General features: G+C 40.8%; 1 protein-coding gene across 4 annotated transcripts; it reads right to left on the reverse strand.

Moving 5' to 3' along the window:
• Nucleotides 1–1,653: 1,653 nt before the first annotated feature.
• GINS1 (GINS complex subunit 1) lies at nt 1,654–27,159 on the reverse strand. 4 transcript variants are annotated; one of them, XM_082359194.1, is made up of 7 exons: nt 25,403–25,619; nt 20,687–20,751; nt 17,043–17,141; nt 16,339–16,429; nt 13,851–13,967; nt 8,964–9,038; nt 1,654–6,080 (listed from the first exon to the last, which is right to left on the reverse strand). In XM_082359194.1, the coding sequence occupies exons 1-7, from the start codon at nt 25,475–25,477 to the stop codon at nt 6,012–6,014; spliced, it is 591 nt and encodes a 196-aa protein (XP_082215320.1). In that variant the 5' UTR covers nt 25,478–25,619; the 3' UTR covers nt 1,654–6,011. The 4 variants fall into 4 exon arrangements, with proteins under 4 accessions (XP_082215320.1, XP_082215319.1, XP_082215318.1 ...); XM_082359193.1 differs by lacking the exon at nt 25,403–25,619 and adding an exon at nt 25,198–25,384; XM_082359192.1 differs by lacking the exon at nt 25,403–25,619 and adding an exon at nt 24,686–25,091.
• Between the last annotated feature and the right edge of the window lie 293 nt (nt 27,160–27,452).

Here is a 27,452-nt window from a genome sequence, read left to right on the forward strand (position 1 = left end):
ACCCTAAATTTCATATGAAAAGCAAAGGACTTAGCACAGCCAAGACAAATAAGAAAAAGTTGAAATCTGGAGCAAACTAGATAATGCTATCTATTTCTAGAACTATTCTACTCAGCGACCTCAGCTTCCACCCTAAATAACTAGAAAAAGAAGAAGAAATTAAACCAGAAGTAAACAGACAGAAGGAAATCATGAAGATCACTACAGAGGTCAAGGAATAGAACAGAGGTGGGCAAACTCCATGCTGTGGGTGAAGCCCAGCCCCAGGGCCTACTTTGTGAATAGACTGCTTGGCACAGCAAACCATTCACTTGCATATTGTGAGGACAAGGTACTACAGCAGTTGAATATCCATATACCACCCCCGCACCCCTGCCGTGACCTTGGATCCACACCTTACACCATATACAAAAATTAACTCAAAAGGGATCATAAACTTAAGTGTAAAACCTAAAAGTTTCCTTCTAGATGAAGGAAAAAAAATTTTGTGACCTTGGGCTGGAAACAAATTTCTTAGATATGACTCCAAAAGCATTAAAAAACACGAATAAATTTGATTTTATCAAAACCAAAAATGTCTGCTTTTCAAAAGATTCTGTTAAGGGACTGCCCTGGTGGTCCAGTGGGTAAGACTGTGCTCCCAATGCAAGGGGCCTGGGTTTGATGCCTGGTCGGGGAATTAGATCCCGCATGCATGCCGCAACGAAAAAGTCCGCATGCTGCAACCAAAGATCCAGCATGCTTCAATTAAGACCTGGCACAGCCAAAATAAATAAATAAATAATTTAAAAAGGAAAAAAAAAAGATTCTGTGAAAAAAAAGGAATAGACAGACAAGCCACAAACTGGGAGAAAAATCTTTGCAAAACATATATCTCATACAGGACTTATATCCAGAATATATAAAGAACTCCCAAAACTCAATAAGAAGACAACCTAGTTTTTTAACAAATGGACAAAGATTTAGACAAACTCACCAACGCAAGATATACACATTCCAAATAATCACATGTAAAGATACTCAACATCATTAGTCATTAGTCATTAGGGAAATGCAAATTAAAATCTTAACAAGATAGCACTACACGCCTATTAGAATGGGTAAAATTTAAAAGGCTAATCGTAGCAAGTGTTGGAAGAACTGGAATTCATACACTGCTGGTGTGAATGCAAAATGCACAACCACCCTGGAGGAGTTTGGAAGTTTCTTAAAAAGTTAAAATTACACCTACAGTATGACCCAGCCATTTTACTCCTAGTTATTTGCCTCAAAGGAAAGGAAATACGTGTCCATAAAAGACTTGTATGCAAATGTTCCTGGCACCTTTTTTGTAACAGCCCCAAACTGGGAATAACATACTATTAGCAAAGGGGGTAAGGGGGAGTGACTCTCATTATTTCTAGTGGTAGTACAGATTTTAATTCCTACATATTGTGGCAAAAGCCATCAAAATTATAACTGTCCTATACACAAAGCTGTATATGTATAAAATGATATATGTACAAGGTTACTCACATAGGTTTGTCTATAATAGCAAAAGGATGGAAACTGTTCAAGTGTCCATCAATAAGGAAATAGATTTTTTTTTCAAAAGGTATTTAACACCCTCTATTAGTTTGCAGGGGCTGCCAAAACAAAATAATACAGACTGGGTGTCTTAAACAAAAGAAATTTATTTTCTTACAGTTCTAGAGGCTAGAAATCCAAGATCAAGGTTATTAGCAAGTTTGTTTTTCCTGAGGCCTCTGTCCTTGACTTGCAGATGGCTGCTTTCTTTGCTATTACATTTTGTACTATATGAAAACATTGTTTTTTGTAAAGTTACAAAATAGAATAAACTCAACTCATCCAAAAATACTATCAATTGTGAAAAGCAATAGATCATCTGAAATCTACATCTCCCTCCTCTAAATCCTAAAAGATTAATGCATTATCATTACAGATACTTCTTTTAGTTATATGACTAAGACAAAAAAGGGAAGACATACATATTAGGAATGACCATATGTAGAGAAAAGAAAAAAATTCCTCAGAACATTTCGAAATATAGAATAAAATATTTAGAAAAACATGATTAACTGAAATTTACTTAAGAAAAAGTAGAAAACTTGACCATAAACTAAAGAAAATAAAAAATTCATCAAAGATCATCATCTCTCTCCAAAGAAGACTCATACTGAGATGGTTCTGTAGGTATTAATGCTATTTTAAAAGGTACATTTCTATTAGAAATAAAGGAAGAAGCACCACTAAAAAGAGACACCAGAACACTGACACCCCATCTGACTGTGGGGCCTCTCATTCTGCCTTCATGTGGTTCACGTGGCCTCCTCACTGGATCTGGGGGCCTATGACTGTATTAATTGACTGGATTTGGCAGAAGTGGTACTAGTTCAGTACTAGGCCTAGCCCTTCAGAAAACTAGCAGTGGGACTTCCCTCGTGGCACAGTGGTTAAGAATCCACCTGCCAATGCAGAGGACACAGGTTTGAGCCCTGGTCCAGGAAGATCCCACATGCCGTGGAGCAAATAAGCCTGTGTGCCACAACTACTGAGCCTGTGCTCTAGAGCCCGTGAGCCACAACTATGAGCCCACATGCCACAACTACTGAAGCCCGCATGCCTAGAGCCCGTGCTCCACAACAAGAGAAGCCACCGCAATGAGAAGCCTGCACACCGCAACGAAGAGTAGCCCCTGCTCGCCACAACGAGAGAAAGGCCACACGCAGTAACGAAGATCCAACACAGCCAAAAAAATAAAAAAATGTTTTAAACAATAAAAAAAATTTAAAAAGAAAGAAAACTAGCAGCACCCACATCCACCCTCTTAACCCTGCAGGAGTCCTAAGCTGCCAGGTGAGAAGCCCAGCCAGCTTGCTGGAGAGAACCACGGGAGAGGCCCACATGGAGACCAGAGGCCAAGCCATCCCAGCCAGGCCACCACCTGAATGCAACTGCATCAGGGACCCCAAGCAAGATCTGCAGAACCTCCCAGCTGAGGCCAGTCAACCCACAGAACTGGGAGAGCTAATAAAATGGTGTCATTTAAAGCCACTGTGTTCAGATGGCTGTTTCATAGGAACAGATTATTGAAAACACTGACGAAGTATAGACACATATGTGAAGACACACACGTTTCCCTCTTCCCAAACACTATAAACCAGCATCACTCACAGTTGCAAAATTCCACAATAAAATAACACCAAATCAAATCTTGCAGTTCACTGAATGGTTAACACACCACAGCCAAGAATGTTAAAAATGGAATGCAAGATAGTTCAACAATAAAATTCTATATATGTAATTCATAAACTTTAGGGAGTTAAGTGAGAAACCATATATGATCATCACTCAAGTTCCCAAAGTGTACTCGGAAGAATCATGTTTGTTACCTACCACTGTTTTGTTTTATTATGGTATTAAATTTATTTTGAGGTTTCAAGTTGCACTGGCCACAAGTTTTGGTAGTTTTCCTGGAGAAGTATGGGATAGAGAGATTAAGAAGACTGTGGCATTCCAGTCAAGTCAGGAAAAAGATAAGTTGTTAGCTATTACCAGCAGTAGTCAACATTTTCCTGACAGTTCTAGACAACAAAATCAATGTGAAAAAGAAATGAGTTTATATAGGAATGTGGCCAAATCATCATAATTTACAGCTTTTTTATATGTATCAGCCAAAACCAATCAGAAAATATAATCGAAAAGAGGATTCCTTTCATATTAGAAACAAAAACTGGAAGGTAATTGGGAAAACACTAAAAAGAAATGGGCTTGCACTTATATCCGTAACCAGTTAACAGTGGACACACTGGATGGTGGTACTCATTTTTTACACTGTATTTTTTTTTAACCTTTTTAACTGTGCATATATTACCTCTATAATAAGAAAAAAAAACATATATTTTAAAATTCTAGCCACAAGTCTAGAGCCAGTCAACATAAATCAATAAAACCTACAAAATTTTAACTTTTCAACAAGCATACATTCACTTCAAATAAGGAATATACTTATTATATTCTGGGAATTAAACAGAAAAGTACAACATATATCAATAATTTATGTACAGGAATGATGCTGGGCTGGCAACAGGGCAATGGCCTTCACTGCTGTCTATCCTCACGGCTGATTCACGTGGAATCTAGGATCACCTGCACGTGGTTCCACATGCTTGGAAGAGCAAAATGCAAGGGAAGGAAGTGACCACTGATGGACAGTTAAAACATCATCCATCCCATTCACTAGGGAAATATTCCATATTGTTTATTGGCAGAGATTCAGATGAAAATCTGATGTGGCTACGAACCTATGGGAGGAATTATTTTTAAAAATGAGGGAATTCCCTGGCAGTACAGTGGTTAGGATTCTGTGCTTTCACTGCTGAGGGCGTGGGTTCAGTCCCTGGTCGGGAAACTAAGATCCCGCAAGCCGAGTGGCACGGCCATAAAAATACATAAACAAAAACAGTCTGTCAAGGGCTGCCTACTGACCTAGGTACGTGTGTTGTGAAAATATGCAGATCCACACCCTAGGTAGAGCCTCTCTATAGCTTGATTTCTTGAGTATAATTCTGGCCAGAAACATTCTCCTGTTTAAGAAATAAACTGCACAGAGAGTGTCAGGTACTGGGTTTATCTGGATTTTAAATTTGAATGCCTCTGAGATTACAGCCCAGCATCATTCCTGTACGTAAATTATTGATATATGTTGTACTTTTCTGTTTAATTCCCAGAATAAAATAGTAAGTATATTCCTTATTTGAAGTGAATGTATACTAGCTGAAAAGTTAAAATTTTGTGGGTTTTATTGATTTATGTGGACTGGCTCTAGTCACTGGTCATGGAGGGGACTGGTGCGGAAAGGCCACTGACCACCAGGCAAGACCACTCTGTGCCTCTCCAATGTCTACCATTTTCAGTTTATCAGGCAACAGAAACTGCGCTCCACTTAGTTGACCAGCTCTTCATGTGACTTTCTGGTCATTGTGACTGTTGGGGGGAAACTGCACAAAGTTCCTTTCCTAGCCCCAATTCCAGTTTCCCTTTCCAAAGGGGAGAACCTGGTGCTCACTCCACAGGCTCGCAGACAGGCATGAGCCAAATCAGCCACCACTGCTGGAAAAGGGCAAAATCCACTGTGTCCTTCCTTTCTTCCTAAACAGCCAGGTGATAAGTTAACATGTTATTAAACATTAAATATGCTGAAAATTTTATAGGCCATCAGCTCCACCTGCCCACGTGATTTGGAAACATGAATTGCAGAAATTCAGCTCCCCGGCTTGCACAATGCACACTTCCAGCAACACAAGATGCACCAGGACCTCCTATCTCCCTATGCAGCCAGGTGAAACTTCCTCATTGTTTAAAGGAGATTAAAATGTAATATTGATAATTTACTTTCATTAAACAAAAACACACTATAGTATTGTGGGAACTGTATACAGTATTTTGGGAATTGTATACAGTATTTTGGGAATTGTAGGAATGTTGTGATTACAGATACAACTTACCACACAAAGGGGAGAATCCTGTACAATAGAAAAATAAACCACTTCCACCTTGTGAGCACAGAACGAGAAGATGGCGGTGTATGAACTAGGAAGCACTCTCTTCAGGCACAGAATCTGCTAGAGCCTTGATCTTGGACTTCCCTCTAGAACTGTGGACAGCAGATTGGATATGTGGGGTCTCTGTACGGCAAGAATTCAAACTCTCTATTGAGAACTGATGCTTCAAAATGCAAGCATACAACACAGATTCAAAAATATGTTTACCATGGAAGGTTATAGAATTATATTTAGAAATTAAATAAAAGAGAAACTCAGGTTCAAATGAAAAAAAAGAAAAAGAAAAACAAACCATACTCCTTGGCCAAGCATTCCTGGTTAAAGAAAGTCTAAATTTTAAAACCAAAAAGTGGTGGGCCTGGGGGAGGTGGAGAGGGAGGTGGAGAAGCGTCCTTGGTTGGGTCCAGCCTCGAACGGGGGAAGGCTTGGCAGCCATCTGGCGTGAGGTCACGATAGCACGTGCTCCAGAATGCCTTGTCTAATCAGCTGCTCGCACTTCCACCGAGGTAGAAAGTGCTGAGGGAAGAGGGGGAGGAAGACAAGGGAATGAAAAGAATGTTAAATTACACGATGCATCATTAAAAAGCAGCAACGCATTATATATATATATTTCAAACTCCACCAGCTAAGTAGTTAAAAGCTAAACTTAAGTATTTTTGCTATTTTAATCAACTGAAACGGATGTCAGCTAGAGCTGTACTGAAATCTGAATTTTATAAACAAATTCACGTTTTGCTTAAGTTAAATGTAACTAAAGAGTTTTGAATTCTAGTAGGTATTTTCCTTCCTGTTTGCATTTTAAAATCTACGCACAGACAACCCATGTAGGTGAGATTTGGGGCGCTGGATCACAAGTGGTGCAGCAACAGCTCATTAGGAAGGCACACGGAAGGAGTGTCTTCTCCACTAAACCTCTTCTAGGATCTGAGTCTGAACAGTCATTCTTCTACTAACAGTGCAACTCTTCTCCCATATTTTCCAAGGACTAAAAGTCATGGTAAACTATGACATGGGTGCTGGTCACACGCTGTGTGTGAGGATGCCAGTGCCTGGCTAAGGCTCATCCTCAACGTCTCCTGAGAGGACACTGCTCTCGTCCTGAGGTGGAAAGGAGTCTCCTTGTCTGATTCCCTCTCAAAACACCAGGGCTTAAAACAAAAGTGAACATTTACTAAACTCTGGAGCGGGGAGGTGCTGGAGGTGAGGCAGGAAGACTTTCCAAGCTCACAAGTGACCAAAGAAATCTCAAAGACGAGACAGAGATACTTGGGTAAAAACAAGAAACAGTACATCAGAAAGTGCAGTGTAGATAACCCTAGAAAGTAACTGAAGGAGAGAGTGTGCAAAGTATTCAAGGAAGCGGATGCCACTTCAGTGCACCTGACCGTCCTCCACAAACTCAAAGGCCTCAGGTGAGACCCATGACCAAAGAAACTCCTCCAAACCAGTCATGAAGACCCATGGGCCAAGGACTGTTGTCTAACTTAATGGAATTTTTAAAAAGCCTTAAGAATATAAAATGTAAAAAAAATAAAAAATAAAGAGAGAGAAAAAACTATAGAGTTGCTCATTTAACAATTATTCCAATATCTACTAAAAAGAGGGAGTTCTGATTTCTGGACAACCAGAGAAGCATGCTTGCCATAGAGTCAATAATAAAGGAATGTACAGTAGGAAAATGTTTCCCTATTAATATTTTACATTATGTGGGTGATCTACAATACAGATTTTATAGAAAACTGGTTTCAGATGTGCTCAGACATTTTAGAAGCCCCTTAATATCAATTACAGTAGATTATGCTTTTAAGTTTCCCCATTTTTATAGGGTGATACTGAGAGACAAAGGCTCATTAAGAGGAAGGCTTCTGAATGCGCCACACAGTAAACAGCAATCGTCTAACAGCAGCAGACGGAGGAGGGACTGGGTTTCGGCTGCCCTGGCCCCACCCAGGCCCTCCCTGCTGAGGAGTCTTAGCACACTTGGTGGGAAGACTGGCCACAAAGCTGGAGAAAGAAATTCAACCACGGGACAGTGTTTGGGGTGAAGTGCATTTTCTCAGATCTTGCTTTATTAGGCTAGCTTTGTTCTTGTGAACCCAGAGCTTCACCATCTATTTTCTATTCATTAGTATCCTTGGAAGGGAAACTTTTGCCTTAACAACCAAAGATTTTAGGGTACCCTGAAAATCTGTCTTTAATAATTCCAACTTTTGTTTCAGGAAACTAAAACTCCAAGGGTACTAGTAAAATAAGAGACCAACTCACCCTCCCTTAGGGAAATGAGCTAAGAACCACATAACCAGAACCATTCTTCGGCTCAACAGAACAAACAGAAGTCAACAAAAGTGACTAGGGTCATTAAATACCGACCGTCTCATAACAAGATGGCAGGCAACAAAGGAAAGAGTGGTTTTTACTAGTTCACCTTTCCTCCTATGCTAATATGACTACAGAAAATAGAGATAGGATAAAATAAATTTAGCTAATGTGAATTCATCTAATGTGAACTTGAAGATTTCTAAGGAAACAATAAATTGAGATTCTTCGTAAGGAGAAATTTAGTGAGTTACAATTTCAGTCTTTCCTTATTAACTTCTATTATGTTTATATATTAAATACTTAGAAATTTTTTGATCCATATCACTATTTGTTAACTAAAGAACTAAGATTAAAAAGGTGAAGAAGTATAGGCTGAAAACTAGTGCTTAGCACCTTTTTAATAAATAATAATTTGAAGAAAGGAGCTAAATGCAACAACTTAATAGCCCCTTAACTAGAATAAGACCCACTGTGGCAACTTCCCAGGGAAATGCTTAGTATTAAATTCAAGCAATACCCTAGTAAATTATAGCTAATGCTTGAGCATGGGTTTCAACTGCATGACTCCACTCAAATATGCAGATATATATATACACACACACATATATAAAACCTGTATTGTCATTTTACAGATCTTTAAATTGACTAAGTATGGGGAAAAGTTTGTGTTCGATTAGAGATCACAAAAGGTGGGATCAAAAGAACTAGAGCTTGGGTCCTAATTCTATTCAAACTGTTTTAGCTTCTGGCCTTTGGGTGAGTCATTTATCAATCCCTTTGTTTTTGAGGCAGAGATAGAAGTACTCAGATTTCCGACTGTGTGGGGAGAGGGGAGTCTGTAGGCACCCCTAATCCCTGTGCATTGTTCAAGGGTCAACTGTAATTAACCCTTTCTTACTATATGCAACGTTTGCTTCACGTCTTTACATTTAGAAAAAGGACAAAAGAGTATTTTATAATAAACATAATGCCTACAATACAAATGATCATCACAAGGTGATACTTACTTTGCTACTGATTCCAACATTTTCGTCATTCAACACTCTTACAAAATTTAAAGTATCTTAAGACAATAAATACCTGGCTATTTTTTTTTAATAGGACTGAAGTACCATCATCAACTTCAAATTCTCCATAGTCTTTTAGACACCGCACCTGAAAAGAAAAACTGATGTCTTATCTAAATTACTTTATAATATGTAGAAACCATAAAGTAGATGGGGATTTATATATACCCATATGAAAAGTATTAGGCTTTCTCTTTATTTCTTCTCTGTGTACTTAGGCCTAGTACTCCTTCCTGTGGTATTCTAGTGGTTCTAATTGTCCTGTTTTGATGGGGAGGAAGAAAAATGGCAAATCTCCGAATATATGTGTACGTCAGCACTGACAGCAAGGAAACCTAAGGAGCTGCCAAAAAGAGACAACGTCACTGGATTGTTTTCCCTCTGCAAATTGTGAAAAATCAAGCAGTTGAAAACACATCTACAGGGACTTCCCTGGTGGTCCAGTGATAAACAATCCGCCTTACAATGCATGGGACGCAGGTTCAATCCCTGGTCAGGGAACTAAGATCCCACATGCCATAGAGCAACTAAGCCCATGCAACTAAGCCTGTGCACCATAACTACTGAGCTTGCGCACCTCAACTAGAGCCCACGTGCCGCAAACTACAGAGCCCACGCACCCTGGAACCCTCGCGCCACAACTACAGAGCCCACATACCCTGGAGCCCATGCACCACAACCAGAGAAGAGAAAACCCACACGTCACAACTACAGAGAAGCCCGCGCACCACAACGAAAGATCCCTCATGCCTCAACGAAGATCCCACGTGCCACAACTAAGACCTGATGCAGACAAAAATAAAATTTAAAAAAACCCCAAAAAACCCCCCATATCTACAAAGAAAAGAGAACGTTTTAGATCTACCCCAACCTGCCTCTTACGGATTCCTCCCATAAAGTATCAATATCTGAGAATAGGACATAAGTCTACAAGATTTGTTTTACAGATTCTGCCAATCTCCTTTGATTGATTGATTCAGACTCTTTCCCAGTATTACTTAGAAGCACACTAGGAAAGAAAAGATACAGACTCATGCTACAAGAATCAGGAGAGGGTCTTAGTTGGAAGGTGGGAGGGGTAAGGAGCCTGATAACCACTTCTGCAACTGCAAAGAAGGAACATTCAAAGGCAGCCCCAGAAATCTCAGACCTGGCTCAGCTTCAAGTGCTGCCACAGGAAGGCGGGCGGGCATTTTCATCTCCTATGAGAGTTCAGACCTCAGTTTATTCTCCAGAGTACTAGCACTGGTGTTAGCAAAGCCAACTCCAATGGCAAGTCTCAGATTCCTACTTTTCCTGGATAATTTCATGTCCTGTGATTCCTCTGCAATCCTACCATGACTCCCAAAGGTATTTTAAGTTGGTTTGAGAAATACAAGAAAAATCCCCCCCACCACCAGCATTTTGCTTCTTTAAATAGACTTTTATTGTGGAAAATCTCAAACACATTGAAAAGTAAAAAGGCTAATAAACTCAATGTCCCACCAACTGGCTTCAACAACTATCAGCATGTGGCCAATCTTGTTCCCTCGCCCACTTCTGGGTTATTTTGAAGCGAAACCTAGACATCATTTCATTTAATCTATAATTATTTTAGTGCTTATTTCTATAAAATAAGATTTTTTTAAAAAAAATCCCAATACAATTATCACATCTTATTAATAATTTTTTAATATTATGAAATACCCAGTTAGAATCCAAATTTCCCCATTTTGTCTCATGAATTTTTTTTTAAAGTTGCCATGCTCAAATGAGAGTCAAACGAGAGCTACACATTACACATTTCTGATATGTCTCTAAGTCTCCTTTAATCTACAGGGTTCTCCCCCTTCCCCTTCCCCTTGGCAACTTGTTTGTTAAAGAAACTGGGAAGTTTGGTAGTTTCCCAAAAAATAGATTCTGTTGTGGACTCCTGTGGGGTCATTTAACATGTTCCCCCATCCCTGAATATCCTATAAACTGGAAATTAGGTGTAGGGGCTGGATCAGATCAGGTTTAGTTTTCTGCAAATGGTGTTATGATGTTGTGAAGCACAAAATGTCTGGTGTCCCTTTCTGGTTTTTGGGTTTTTTTTTTTTTGGCTGTGTTGGGTCTTCATTGCTGCGTGTGGGCTTTCTCTAGTTGCAGCGAGCGGGGGCTACTCTTAGTTGCAGTGCATAGGCTTCTCATTGCAGTGGCTTCTCTTGTTGCAGAGCACAGGCTCTAGGAGTGCAGGCTTCAGTAGTTGCAGCACACGGGCTCAGTAGTTGTGGCACACAGGCCCTAGAGCACGCAGGCTTCAGTAGTTGCAGCATGTGGTCTCAGTAGTTGTGGCGTGTGGGCTCTAGAGTGCAGTCTCAGTAGCTGTGGCGCATGGGCTTAGCTGCTCTACAGCATGTGGGATCTTCCTGGACCAGGGATCAAACCTGTGTCATCTGCATTGGCAGGCGGATTCTTAACCACTGCGCCACCAGGGAAATCCTGGTGTTCCTTTTTGGATGTTAAGATTGATCAATGGGCCTAGGTGCTATCCATACCCATCCACTACTAAGGTCTCTCTTAAGCTTTTCACCTAATGCTTTAGCAGCTACTTGCCTCCATGCATTAGGGCTACAAAACGGCATTAATCTAGTTTTTTTATTCCTGCTGCATTTATTAGCTGGAATTCTTCTATAAAAAAGAGATTTCCCTCGTAAACAATTTGGCTACCCTGAGATAGAATTTGTGCAGTAACGGCAGATGGATGCTTGACTCCATTCTTTCATTTACCATTTTCCAAAATGAGTTGCCTCCTTCATATTCTCCAAGGAGCCCCAAAGAGGTTTCAGTTTTAAAACTGTTATTGTTAGGTGTCATTATCATTCATGCTTCTAACGCAACTGATGTGATGCAATTCACCGCAGTTTATCATTTTGATGCTCAAATTGTCCTTTCTTTGGCTAATGCGAGCTCCTTCGAATCAGTTCCCAAGTCTTCTCAGCACTCCCCTTATAGTCCTGGATACTTTCTTTGCTTTCCATGCTCAGCTTGTACATCTTTAATCTATTTGAGACCTGGAATCAGCCATTTTCCCCCCAAGAGTCCTGGTTTCCTTTCACGGGAAATGGCATATAGACTCAAGAATGTGAGGCTTCCCTGGTGGCGCAGTGGTTGAGAATCCGCCTGCCAATGCAGGGGACACGGGTTCAAGCCCTGGTCTGGGAAGATCCCACATGCCACGGAGCAACTAGGCCCGTGAGCCACAACTACTGAGCCTGTGCGTCTGGAGCCTGTGCTCTGCAACAAGAGAGGCCGCGATAGTGAGAGGCCCACGCATCGCGATGAAGAGTGGCCCCGCACTAGAGAAAGCCCTCGCACAAAAACGAAGACCCAACACAGCCAAAAATAAATATAAAAATAAATAAAAATAAATTAAAAAAAAAAAAAAAGATAGGCCAAGAGCTAGAGAAATTCCCTTTAAAAAAAAAAAAAAGAATGTGGATGCTCATGGCTACTGGGTTGGTCCTTGTTTCTAGGCCTTTTCAGTGGACAGAGCTAAGAAATACTTCTTTAGAAGAGATGATTCAACATGAGCCCATGCTATTACTTTTTTGCTCTATTCTTCAATATATAAAGTGTTTATTATTTAAAGAATATTATATTATTCTCAGGAATATTATTACTAATAACATTATTACGAATAATATGATTACTAAAAACAGGTTAAGATTTGTTTGTAATTCTTTTCATCCTTAGTATGTACCCACTAGGGAAATACAATCAATCTATGTGTTTTAAAGTAATTTAAATAACCCCAGTTTGACTAATCTACCAACAAGAAACACAGGTTCATTTGTTTCATTTTGCTTTCAAAATGTGTAGGTTGGTTTTCCACTTTGATTTCATTTTGTTTTAACAATATGTAAAATATTTACATGGTTCCAAAGTTAAAACTTTTAAAACAGGTACAGTCAGAAAATTTTGGCTGTTCCATCCTATTCCTGCCACCACTTACAGGTAAAATTTTTGGTTTGAGTTTGTTTCCTTTCTTTTTTGTGCTTTGCTTTATTGTGCTTCTCAGATATTGCGTTTTTTACAAATGGAAGGTTTGTGGCAACCCTGCATTGTCAGATAATGGTTAGCATTATAATGCTAATGTATATTCAACAGACTACAGTATAGTGTAAACATAACTTTTATATGTACTGGGAAACCAAAACATTTCGTGACTCACTTTATTGAATATGCACTTTACTGTGGGTCTTAAACCAAACCCATGATATCTCCAAGGTATGCCTGTATAAACTAATATATATTCATATACCCCTTTTCTTTTTTTTTTTTTAACATCTTTATTGGCGTATAATTGCTTTACAATGGTGTGTTTGTTTCTGCTTTATAACAAAGTGGATCAGCTATACATATACATATATCCCCATATCTCCTCCCTCTTGCGCCTCCCTCCCACCGTCCCTATCCCACCCCTCTAGGTGGTCACAAAGCACCGAGCTGATCTCCCTGTGCTATGTGGCTGCTTCCCACTAGCTATCGATTTTACATTTGGTAGTGTATATATGTCCATGCCACTCTCTCACTTCGTCCCAGCTTACCCTTCCCCCTCCCTGTGTCCTCAAGTCCATCCTCTACGTCTGCGTCTTTATTCCTGTCCTGCCCCTAGGTTCTTCAGAACCTTTTTTTTTTTTTTTTTTAAGAATCCATATATATGTGTTAGCATACGGTATTTGTTTTTCTCTTTCTGACTTACTGCACTCTGTATGACAGACTAGGTCCATCCACTTCTCTATGAATAACTCAATTTTGTTTCTTTTTATGGCTGAGTAATATTCCATTGTATATATGTGCCACATCACCCCTTTTCTTAGACAAAAGTCATCACAGTCTATGCATTAAAGAAAAATCCATTTTAAAAAGGTATACTTACTTCTATATATAGGCTTTTTGGAGGTTTCATATCCTGTGTGATGTCCAAACCTTCATCTCCTCCCAATGACCTCATGTAGGTTGCAAGGGACTTTTTGTAATGATTGAACCATTCCATCTACAAACATAAAGATGGCCATTTGACAAAGCTGTAAGAAAACAAACTTGCAGAAATTATATACTAATCCTTTCAGAAACAGCACACATCCCCACATGGATCATTACTACGACCATTCATTCAAACTACAAATATTAGTGACTGCCTGTTATGAACCAGGCACTGGTCTTGGTACTTAGGATCATTTAACAAAGTGAACAAACATCTCTGTTCTCACAGAACTAGTATCCCAGCATACTTAATCACAGACCTAAGGAACTTTCCACCAGAAACCAAACCACGAAAAATACACCATTTCAGAATTATGATCTCTTCAAACTTCAAACTCTGTATTGACAGGTTTTCTGAAAGCTATAAAATGCTGTTGAGAAAAACACCCAAATGTCCATCAACTGATGAATGGATAAGATGTGTACATCCCTACAATGGGATTATTCAGTCATAAATCAGAGTGGAGCTCTTATATGTGTTACCACATGGATGAACCTTGAAAACATGCTGAATGAAAAACACAATAGGCCACATATTGTACGATTCCACTCATATGAAAAATCCATACTAGGCCAATCCATGAAGAAAGTAGAGCAGTGGTCTCTAGGGCCTGGGAAGAGGGGACAGAATATGTTCTGGATAAGATGGTGGTGATGGATGCACAACTCTATACACTGAATTGTATACTTTAAAAGGATAAACTTTAGGGGATGTAAATTATATCTCAGTAAATCTGTTTTTTTTTTTAATTGTTGAGAGAAATTAAAGAAAACCAAAATATGTGGAAGGATATACCACTTTCAAGGATTGGGTGATTCAGTATTGTAATAATGTCAACTGATCTATAGATTCAATTCAATCTCAATCAAAACCCCAATTTTTTAAAAAATGGAACTTGATAAATTGAGTCTAAAATTGGCAAGGGAATGCAGAAGGCCAAAAGCAGTGAAGACACTGAAAAAGAAGAACAAGATGGGAACACTTACTCAAGACTTATTATAAAATTCCCATAATTTAAACAATATGAAATTGGTACAAGGACAAATAGATTAAGAAAGAAGAGAAAGTCCCACATCCAAAATCCACAGATATATTGACATTCAATTTATGACAAGTGGCACTATGCACAGAGCAAGGGGAAAAGAGGACCTTTTCAATAAATGATGCCATCTCAATATCCATACTCAAAATGCAACTAGGCTCTTACATTATTCACAAAAATCTATTCCAGTACTGTAGATCTCTTTGTGAAAGGTAAAACAAGACAACTTCTAAAAGACAATACACATAACCTTCATTAGTAAAGTGTGTGTGTGCGAATACATACACACACCCCTCCCTCAGGTTCAGTAATTTGCCAGAATGACTCACAGAACCCAGGAAAGCACTACACTGACAATCACAGTTTTATTGCAGATACAAATCAGAACGAGCCAAAGGAAGAGACACCAGGATGAGGTCTGGGAGTCCCAAATGTGAAGCTTTGAGTATCCTCTCCCTGAGGGATCAGGACACACCACCCTCCTGGCACAGTGATATGTAACAACACACACAAAGTACTGTCAACCAGGGAAGCTCACACAGCTCTGGGGTAACATTACATAGGCTTGAGAGATTGATCAAATCATGATTGATTGAATCACAGGTGACTGAGCTCTACTTCTAGCTCCCCTCTTCTCTCTCCAAGTTGGACTAATATCAAGAGGCTAAAAGCCCCAAACCTGAGGGGATGGTGGGAACCTCTGAATTTGTAGCCAGCTGGTCAGAAGGGAGGGTGGCCTTGGGAACCTCAAACTTTACGGCTGGTATCTGAAGTGAGAGCAGTCTTAACCTATGAAGTTTGGTCTAACTTTAGGTAGTGTCCAAAGTCACTGCAACACCATAGGCAATATGACCCTCACTTTGTAAATGAGGGAATTTAGGCACAGGGTGAGGTCGAGTCACTTGCCCAAGATCTGACAGTGGCAGAGCCAAGGTTTGTACACAGGTTTGCTTGGCTCCAATCCTGTGTCCTTAAATATTGTCCCTTAATGACTGGATAAATCAAGAATTCAAATATTCACATTGATAAGCAAATTATGTATACCCACATATTTTATGGAAAATCTCCCAATAATAATGACAGTTTTCTCATCCTACTGATGGATCACTAACAAGTAACATAATGGGACCCTTTATTTTGTTAAGTAATAGTAGTTTTCCATATAGCATTTAGAATTACTCCTACCATTCTCATCACAGTATATACTACAGACCAAAAATTACTGAAAAACAAATGTTAAAACAAAAAAAGAGAAATACTATAAATACTATTACAGAACACTGCCATAACCTCAGCGATTTTCCAAATTGACAAACTTGAACAACAGTGCTGACTTACTTCTTCAGCAGACATGTGAAATCGTAAAGCACTTGGCAAGACACTGCCACATTCCCACCTGAGTGCTCTAATCCGAAGCAATCGGTCATACCTAGGACATTAATAAGGTATTAGATGGCATAACAGAGGGATATCAGAAGTCGTTTTGATCAAGAGAGACTCCAGACTCAACCACCAAAATTTAACATGTGGACTTTTATTTGGTTCCTGAGGCAAACAAACCATTGTAAGAGGACATCTTTGGGACAACGGGGAGAATAGGAATACAGACTGGATGGATGCTGTGAAGTCGGGTTCATTCCTCTAGGTATGAGAATCATAGTGGTCACGTAAGAAAAGGTCCAAAAGGTCCTTATTTCTTAAAGATGCATACTAAGGTATTCAGTGGTAAAATGCCCGATGTTCTACAGTGTTTTAGCATAGACAAATAAAAGAAGATGAAGCAATTATGGCAAAATGTTAAGAATTGTTAAGCCTATATGATGGCTCCATGGGGGTTTGTAACATTATTCCCTAATTTTATGAATACTGCAATTTTTCATTATAAAAAAATGTTTAAATAGAAAAAAGAGAAGAAGTTAGAATGCTTATAAAAGGGAGACAAATCTAAGAATTTCTGTTATCCATATAAAATGGTTAATTAGGAAACCACATGGGAACCCTCCACTGCTCCCTGCCACCCCGGCAAACACAGAGAAGCTCACAGGTATGCTACAGTGCAGCGCTGATTTCTTAACAAAGAACAGTGTCGAAACTTGATGGTTGGTATCAAATCACTTCGTCCACCTGACTTTGCTTCATTCCTGGTAAAACATTTAAGGAGGAAAAGAATGTCTATTTCAGTATAAGTCGAATTTTCCAAGCCAACTAACAACTGACTCCATGCTTGTTTTTATCCATTTATGTTAGCAGTTAACCTACCCAAATAGTACCTGCCTCCACATCAGAGCTTTTGCTAACATGTTAAAAGATAAAAAAAGCCAAAAGCTAACTAATTTGCCTAGGATCACACTCCTAGTGTTTTGTTTAGCCATGTGGCACTTTGCATTTTGCACACTGATTAATCTCCATTGTCTCCAAAAGACAAATATCATGTTTCCTCACTTTTTGGAATCTTTTTTTCATGGTGGGATAAGAGACAGATCAAATATCATGGTGCATAAGATTATGGCCTCACATCATGTTCTTATCCTATGGAGTCCTCTTTTTGTGGTACTTCCAAATCCTCATTCTAATAAAGTGAGCTAAGAATTCTGGAGTCAGATGGTCTTCCACTCATCCAGCAAATATTTATTGATCTTCAACTATGTGCATGTTCTGTACTTTAGGGTCCTTCACACAGAGAGGGAGAAAATTTTGGTTTACCCTATAAAATATATATCTCCTTGGATATTAGATGAGTACTGCACTTTAAAACCAGATGTATGGGAATTCTCTGGTGGTCCAGTGGTTAGGACTCTGCACTTTCACTGCTGAGGGCACAGGTTCAATCCCTGGTCAAGGAACTAAGATCCTGCAAGCCTCGAGGCGCAGCCAAAAAATAAATAAATAAAATAAAATAAAACCAAATGTACAATTGTTTAATGGGTATAGTGCTTCAGTTTTACAAGATGAAGAGTTCTGGAGATGATGGTGATGGCTATATGACATTGTGAATGTACTGAATACACTGAATTGTACGCTTAAAAATGGTTAAGATGGGGGACTTCTCTGGTGGTCCAGTAATTGGGACTCCGCACTTCCACTGCAGGGCAGGGGGCAGGGAACTAGGATCCCACATGCCCCACAGTGTGGCAAAAAAAAAAAAAAAAAAAAGTTAAGATAGCAAATTTTATGTGATGTGTATTTTACCATAATAAAAAAACCCTGGAAACAAAACAAAACAAAGTCAGGTATACAGAATGAATTAGAATCTACTCTGGGGTTTTAAAAGGAAACAAATACAAAATATACGTGCCTGCTCCAGGCCCTGAAAATAGAGGTAAAATATATGTCCCATTTTACCATGTCTTCTAGATTTGTTCTATACACTTCTGCCACTCTACAAACGTTAGATTTATTCTCCACATTTTTTTTTTTGTTTTTGGCCACACCAAGAGGCTTGTAGGATCTGAGTTCCCCAACCAGGAATCGAACCCGTGCCCCCTGCAGTGGAAACGCAGAGTCCTAACCAATGGACCACCAGAGAATTCCCTATTCTCCACATTGTTTACAATGTGCTCTGGATTATAAAGAAATAGTACAAATAAAATACACCCAACCTAACATCAGAGTACTTTATTAGGTACATAAGAACTTCCTTAAAAAACTCACATTTACACATGAGTAATTAAATAGGAATAGATTTCTTCTGACAAATAATTTTAACCAGAAACTGGTAATAGTGACTGACCCCCGAGAACCAAACTAGGAGGATAGGGCACAAAATTTTGGATCATGAATTTCCAGATGGTTGAATACAGGAAAATCATCCTCTTACTGGACCAAGGCCTGTTAGGCCACCTCCTAAATATGTCTATAAACTGTTCACTTTCTCCCTAGTCTGGCTTACCTCTCCTGTCACCTGCATGACCAGCATGCCTCCCTATCCTCTCAGCCCCTCCGTCTACTATCCACACAGTAGCCAGGGTGGTCTTTTAAAACACAAACATGCCTCCACCTGCCCCACATGCTTAAAAATCTCACCCGGTGTCACCCTTTGCCTGCTCACTAAGTTTCAGCCACACTGGCTTTCTTTAATGATCAGTTCCCTGAGCATCCCACCCTCTTTCATGACTCAGGGTCTTTGCATATGCTGTTTCTTCCACCTAGAATGCTCTCTGCCCCAATTACTGCCTCGCTAAAACCTGCTTCTCCTTCAGGCCCCAGCTGAAATGTCTCTTCCTTGGAGAGAACTTCCCTGATTCCTCAATCTACTAATATTTTCAATTCATTATTCTCTCTCCTAGTGTTGTTGTTTTCCTTCATAGCATGTATTCCAACTTGGTGTATCTGTATTTAATATCTGCCTTCTGCCTTACACTGTGAGGGTCATGGGGGCAAAAATCTTGATTATGTTGTTCACAATTGAAATACCAGAGCCATTTATCAGCTCATAATTGTTTAGTACATATCTGTTGAATGAGCAAATGAACAGTTTGGGAACCTGAGTTCAGGACTTTACATTTCCCTTACATTTACTGAAGACCTGCTGCAGTTCAGTTCCTTGTTCCATCTTATCTATCCTTAAATACAGTAACTGCAAAATGTGCCTACTGTTCTGTGTACTCCACAAATCTTAACAGCATGGTACTGATTTCTATGTCCAACTAACTGATGAAAACACTCCCTAACAAGGCCAAACATGAAACCTCATATTGCAGACAGCTTGAAATCTGAATACCTTGCCTTTGATCCAGCAGTTAGTACTCTGTGTCTTACTCTTCACCAAATCACAGGACCCTATGAAGTTGGTCATTCAGCCCAAATTCTCCACTGGGCCAACTACCATGCTTGGCTCTAAATAGCCTGTAACTCAAGAACCCTCTCACCTACCAAGCCTTCTGTAGCACTAGTTCTCAGTGAACTCCATTCAAGATATTGCAAGTCACTGCTGCTCCTGCTAAGTTTACAAACTGCCTGTTCTCCTTTTAACCCACTAAGTCTTCTACTAATGAAAACAAGCAGTGGAAACAATACATTTCACTTATTAAGGTTGTTACTTACTCCTGTGTCATCTCTTTTAGGTCCACCCCGATTCCTTTCAAGTCATATCAGTCAAACAACAAATATGTATTGAACATCTACCATGTGCCAAGCACTGTTTGAATCCCCATGGACATAGCAGTGATTAACACAAATCCCTCTAGTTCTGTATACTTAGGGTATGATCAGGCTCACAGAGAATTAGAAAAAACAAATCATATCTAAAATCTAATGTTGGGACTTCCCTGGTGGCACGGTGTTTAAGAATCTGCCTGCCAACGCAGGGGACATGGGTTCGAGCCCTGGTCCAGGAAGATCACACATGCCGCAGAGCAACTAAGCCTGTGCGCCACAACTACTGAGCCTGCACTCTAGAGCCCACGAGCCACAACTATTGAAGCCTGCACGCCTAGAGCCCGTGCTCCACAACAAGATAAGCCACCTCAATGAGAAGCCCGCGCGCCGCAATGAAGAGTAGCCCTCGCTCGCTGCAACTAGAGAAAGCCCGCGCGCGGCAATGAAGACCCAACGCAGCCAAAAATAATTAATTAATTAATTAATTAAAAAAATAAAAAATTAACAAAAATAAAACTAATGTTAAGATTATCTGATTTCAATATCATACTTCTTAAGTTGTTTTAAAATATCAATCTTATCAACTTACACATCAGATTGGTTTTGTTCATATAAAGCTTTCATCTCCTCCAGAACTTGCCTGAGTCCATCCTCCTAGAACATATAAAATTACACTCATTAATTCCCCCACCAAGTTTGTAGCAATATTTTATCTATGTTTATCTTTGATTTATGTATGTTATCAAAAACCAATAGTATGGGACTTCCCTGGTGGTGCAGTGGTTAAGAATCCACCTGCCAATGCAGGGGACACAGGTTCGAGCCCTGTTCCGGGAAGATCCCACATGCCGCAGAGCAACTAAGCCCATGCGCCACAACTACTGAGCCTGCACTCTAGAGCCCACGAGCCACAACTGCTGAGCCCATGTGCCACAACTACTGAAGCCCGCACGCCTAGAGCCTGTGCTCTGCAACAAGAGAAGCCACTGCAATGAGAAGCCCATGCACCACAACAAAGGGTGGCCCCTGCTCATCGCAACTAGAGAAAGCCCACGCACAGCAACGAAGACCCAACGCAGCCAAAAAAAAAAAAAAACCAATAGTCCTTCCACACCTACTAGGATGGCCATAATAACAAGTGTTGGAGAGGATGGGGAGAAATTGGAACACTTGTACAATGCAGGTAGGAATGTAAAATGGTACAGCTCTGTAGAAAACAGTCTGATGAGTCCACAAAACGTTAAACACAGAATTACCATATTATCCAGCAATTCCACTCCCATGTATATACTCAAGAGAACTGAAAACCTATGTTCATACAGAAACTTGTACACAAATGTTCAGAGCAGCATTATTCATAACAGCCAAAAAGTGGAAACAACCCAAATGTCCAATTGATGAACAGATAAACCAAATACTGTATATCCATTCAATGCAATATTATTCAGCCAAAAAAAGAAATGAAATACTGATACATGCAACAACATGGATGAACCTCGAAAACATTATGCTTAGCGAAATAAGCCAGACACAGAAGGACAAATATTGTATGATTCCACTTATCTGAAATAGGCAAATTCATAGAGACAAAGTAGATTAGAGGTTACCAGGAGCTGAGGGGAAAGAGGAGTGGGGAGTTATTGCTTATAGGTTATAGAGTTTGTTTGGGGTTATGAAAAGTTTTGGAAATAAGAGTGATGGTTGCACAACAATGTGAATATAATTAATGCCACTGAAGTGTACACTTAAAAATGGAAAATTTTAAGTTATGTATATTTTACCATAATTAAAAAAAATAAAAAGGAATGAATTACTAACACAAAATACACAATTAACATACTGATTAAGGATAATCTTGAATATACGGTACTGAGAAAAGAAGTCAAACAGAAAGGAGTACACACTGTATGCTTCCAACTGGCCCAGTCCAGAAAAGTTTGCAACTCCGAGCATGCTGACTCCAGAAATACATTTAAAAAGACAAATATAATCTGTAGCACAGAAAGAAAATCCATGGTTGCCTAAGGCTGCAGATGGGAGGTAGCTAGTAGCTACAAAAGAGAAAAGGGAATCCTTGGGGTGACAGAAATCTTGATTGGGTTGCTGGTTATAAGGATTGTATACATTTGTCAAAACTCAAATGTCTATTAAAATGTGTATTTTGTTGTATATAAATTATACCTCAATAAAACTAATGACAAAAAAAAATCAATAGCCCTACAGAAGCAATAATGCATGACAAAAGTACATAAGTAATTTATTGTTTACCGGAAAATGATCTTAAAAGGTTACTACCAAAAAAAAAAACCACTGCTAGAATAGAAAATAGAAAGGTCAAAGGAGATTTTCTACTTGAGCAAATCATTAGAGAAATCATTAGGCAAATCATTAGAGACAAGCAAATCAAAACCACAATGAGGTATCACCTCACACCAGTCAGAATGGCCATCATCAAAAAACTACAAACAATCAATGCTGGAGAGGGTGTGGAGAAAAGGGAACCCTCCTGGCATTGTTGGGGGGAATGTAAATTGATACAGCCACTATGGAGAACAGTATGGAGGTTCCTTAAAAAACTAAAAATAGAACTACCGTATGACCCAGCAATCCAACTACTGGGCATATACACTGAGAAAACCATAATTCAAAAAGAGTCATGTACCCCAACGTTCACTGCAGCACTATTTACAACAGCCAGGTCACGGAAGCAACCTAAATGTCCATCAACAGATGAATGGATAAAGAAGATGTGGTACATAAATACAATGGAATATTACTCAGCCATAAAAAGGAATGAAATTGAGTCATTTGTAATGATGTGGACAGACCTAGAGTCTGTCATACAGTGTGAAGTAAGTCAGAAAGAGAAAAATAAATACCGTATTTTAACGCATATATATGGAATCTAGAAAAATGGTACTGATGAACCTAGTGGCAGGGCAGGAATAGAGACGCAGACATAGAGAACAGACTTGTGGACACAGAGGGGAAAGGGGAGGGTGGGACGAATTGAGAGAGTAGCACTGACATATATACACTACCATGTATAAAATAGATAGCTAGTGGGAAGCTGCGGTATAGCACAGGAAGATCAGCTCAGTGCTTTGTGATGACCTAGAGGGGTGGGATGGGGAGGGTGGGAGGGAGGCTCAAGAGGGAGAGGATATGGGGATATATGTATACATATAGCTGATTCACTTTGTTGTACAGCAGAAACTAACACAACATTGTAAAGCAATTACAATCCAATAAAGATATAAAACACACACACACACGAAATTTTCCCTTGGAAGGATAAAAACATTAGAATTATAAAATTCATAAATGTCACACAATAAGTCTGTCAACAAGCAACCCCTACACCTGAAACATTGTAAACCAACTATACTTCAATTGAAAATTTTTCAAAAAGGAGAAAAAAACCACTAATGCTATAACAACAACCAAAAAAAAACCACCCAAAACAAAACAAAGATAAGCAACCCATCTACTTTTAGAGCCAAAATATACGCATTAGCAAAAGTGCTTTGGCACTACTGGTATAATTACAGAATTACACTTTACTTAACCCTGCTCGAATATAAGAAATGATTCCTGATGAAAAATGAAAGCATGATTTCTACCTTCTCTTTCATCAGCTGGTTAAAAAGAGATCATGGAAAAGTCTGATTTATTAGAATTCAGTTAAATATTCCATTTATTACAAATATTATTTTAAGGAATAGTTGAAACTCTTGCACAATTAGTAGATCAGCAGGTATACAAAAGAGAAGTGTGAAATAATTTTGTAAAGATACCTAAAATAATTTTCCTAAAAACTCACTTAAACTTTTACCAGTTCTGCATGTAGAAAGTGCATAATCATTCCAATTTGCTGAATACAGCACCTAACCATGAGGGATTCTGGAATGAACAAGGCAGAGTCCCTGCTCTAAACCAGCCATCATCTGCCTGGGAAGAATAATTCTTGAAAGTCTGTGTGGTCAAGGGTGTGTGGGGTCAATCAGATCAATTCTTGGTCTCAGCTCAGCTGTGCCAGTGGCTGGCCCCGAAGGCAGGCACGACTGCAAGAAAAGGTGCACCTCCGCCAACTAAGACCCAGAAAAGCGAGTGATTTTACAACTTCTAAGTCCGCCCCTGAGCCCCCCACCCCGAAGTGCGAAACCAACACTTATCCTAAAATGTGAGTGAAAAAGAGAGCTGGACTAAGGGTCTGAATAGCCAGCACCGTGGGCAGTCTCTGAGCCTTTGGGCTGGTTTCCTCCCATGTACCACGACCCCCAAAGGATCTAGTCTTCTGACCCCAGCGGGGCCACATTTGACAGCCTCCACGCCTCTGCATTCCAGCGTCTCTACTGAACCTCCCACTGTGGTCTCCTAACTTTTTAGATGAAGTAACTGTCTGAAGTTGCAAGAACAAAAGACTGGACTCTAGGAAACCTGTATGCAGATTGAGGCTCTGGCTCCAATATGCTGCAAGTTCAGGCAAGTTCCTTAAACTGGATCCATAATTTCCGCGGCTCAGTTTCCCCATCCGTTAAATGACCTAAGTGTCAAACTGTTCTTTAATGTTCAAAACAAAACTCACCTTCTCCAAACACTCTTCCTGCTGACCTCCGATGTTTACTCCGCTACCAGAGAGAGAAGCCTCCCGAGATGCCGACCTCTCTCCTCCCCCACTATCCATCCCGTCTCCAGCCCTGTCCTCGTAGCTACAAGTCCTGCTGTCGCAGGACACGGCTTTCAGCGCCCGCTGACCGGGCCGTTCGGACCATACACAACTCTCGTGTGGTATACTGTAACCACCCAGAGCCATTCTTTCTTCTTTTCGATCCATTCCCCAAAGTGCCGCCACAGTTATCTTCAAAACACGAAGAGTTACCCCATCGCTGCCCTGAAATGCCTTGTGAGTGAACAGCAAACCTCCCGGCCCCGGAGCCCCCCGTGCGGCCCGCGCACCCCGCGCCGGTCACCATTCCCCGGCGGGGAGAGGGTGTCCGCACCGCCGGCTCCCCGGCGGGGCTGCGCTCACCGCATCCTCCCAGGCGCGGCCCTAACGCCCCGCTACCCCGGTCCAAACCTCCGCAGTGCAACTCACACCTGCGTTCCAGCACCCGTCTCCGGGCCTCTCCAGCGCGTCACCGGGGCGAGACGCCGACCGTCCAGCCCGCACGCAGGAAGCCGCAGAAACCAACCCGGCCACATCCACCGCGGAGAACCACGGGCACACCCGCCGTCCCGTCCCGGCTGCACAGCCCCCAGAGAAGCCACCCCTGGGAGGCACCCGCCCGCCCACCGCCCTCACGTTGAAGGCCGGCAGCCTTCCCTCGGCCGCGCGGTGCAGCTCGCGGACCAGCTCCATGGCCCTCTCGCAGAACATGGTGGACGCGCCGGCCCTTACAGACCACCGGCTCTCAGGCAGACGGCCGCCGACCAGGCCCTACGGTTTCAGCTCCTACAGGTCCTCGACGAGCGGGGCCGACCCCGCCTCCGCCCCGCTTTGGCGCCCAAACACGCGACCAATAGGAGCGCACTGCCGGCCTCCAGGCTACGGCGGCGGCCACGGGACATTTGCCTCCGCTGTGCAGCCGCAGTGCCACAGGGAGCCCCGCACCTGGGCGGTTGCGGACCTTGGTGTGGCTTCAGCCCAGCCCTCCTGTCCAGGCCTCGGTCTGAGCTCAGGCTGAGCCGCAGGACAGCTCCCGCGCAGCACAGCTCGGGATGGACGTACGTCCCCTTTTCCGTTGGATTCATTCATTCTCGTTTAGGTTAACAGGGGCGCGCACGATGCGGTCTAGAAGGCAGACCCGGAAAAGGTGTGCAATGATGTTAGCACCCAGCGTTGCGTCTGTTCGGTTTTGCAGTGTGGGTTTGTTTGTGTGATGGTAAAGGGAAAACAACTTTTATTGGGTATCTCTTGTGTGCTAGGGACTGTGACATACTTCACGTAATTCTCACGATTATCCTTAAAGTGGTTATTAAGACTCTTGGTACTGATTAGAAAACAGAAGTTAGAGAACTTGCCCAAGGTCACACAGTTCGTAAAGTGACAGACCCTGTATTTAAGCCTTCAACTCCACCGTACTACATTTGATATTAAATCAGTCATTTAAAGACATGTGTACAATAACTCACAAGGTGGTGGTGGGGGATTGCCCTAGATTAACATGAATACACATAGCCATATTCCCGCCGAGATGATTACGGAGATTTTCATAACCATATAGAATCAAAGGTGGGAATTACTGCTACGGAAACAATTCGTTTTATTTGGCTTTTTTTTTTTTTTTTTTTGGCCCCGCGGTGTGACATGCGGGGTCTTAGTTCTCAAACCCATGCCCCCTGCAGTGGAAGTGCGCAGAGTCCTAACCACTGGACCACCAGGGAATTCCCGTGGCTTTTTTTTTTTTTTTAAACAGGGTTACTTTGGACTTCTGTGGAAGTCCAGTGGTTAAGGATCCACGCTTCCACTGCAGGGGGCGCTGGTTCGATCTCTAGTCTGGAACTAAGATCCCACATGCCAAGCGGCCAATAAATAAATAAAACAAACGTTACTTGGATTCATTCTATCTAACCCTAGAAACTTTGTTCCTCTTTTGCAAGTATAGATACAGTAGATGTGTGGTCTGAGAAATGAGCCTGGGAATGGCCTACAAAGCCTATGAATCTTATCCTCACGTTGAGTGACCTTTCCTTCCCAGCTCTACAGTAACAGATAATTTAGCTAAGTGTTTTTATTAAATACACAGTTCTGTAGTGTAATCCAAAGAACACCAGTATCCACAACCTTCCTTTGCCATAAACCTTTTCAATTTCAGACCTCAGGCCTGAGACTCACTTCCTTACCTATACAGTGGGGGCAGTAGTACCCACTTCTGGGGGGTTGTGATGATTCATTATTCCTTCAGCAAATATTTATGAAGTGCCTATTCAGCATTGTTCTAGACTCTGAAGATAAAGCAGGAAAATCCCTGCTGTCAGAGTCTAAGTTCTAGTGTGGGAAACAGCAATACGCAGATACAGATATACTGATGACAAATATATTGGTGAAAAGTGCTAAGAAGAGTATAAGTCAGGGCATGTGGGGAACTCTGCTCAGTGATCTGTGGTGACCTAAATGGGAAGGAAATCAAAAAAAGAGTGGATATATGTATACATCTAACTGATTCATCTTGCTGTACAGCAGAAACTAATACAACAGTGTAAAGCAACTATACTCCAATAAAAATTTTTTTAAAAAAAAGAGTATAAGTCAGGGAAGGTGAACTGTGCCAGTGAGAGGGCCAGAAGGTTTCGAGTTAGTGTTCAGAGAAGGCACAGACCTAAAGTGGAAGGGAGTTAGCCATGTGGATATG

The sequence above is a fragment of the Balaenoptera borealis genome (assembly GCF_965194805.1).
Source record: "Balaenoptera borealis genome assembly, chromosome: 16".
NCBI classification, from domain to species: Eukaryota; Metazoa; Chordata; class Mammalia; order Artiodactyla; family Balaenopteridae; genus Balaenoptera; species Balaenoptera borealis.

Coding starts and splice junctions, on each gene's coding strand:
- GINS1 (XM_082359192.1), bottom strand. CDS start 24,934: ATGGATCGAAAAGAAGAAAGAATGGCTCTGGGTGGTTACAGTATACCA. Junction 20,752..24,685: donor AGGAAGAGTGTTTGGAGAAG/GTGAGTTTTGTT, acceptor TATATGTTCTAG/GAGGATGGACTCAGGCAAGT. Junction 16,430..17,042: donor CGCTGCACTGTAGCATACCT/GTGAGCTTCTCT, acceptor TTAATGTCCTAG/GTATGACCGATTGCTTCGGA.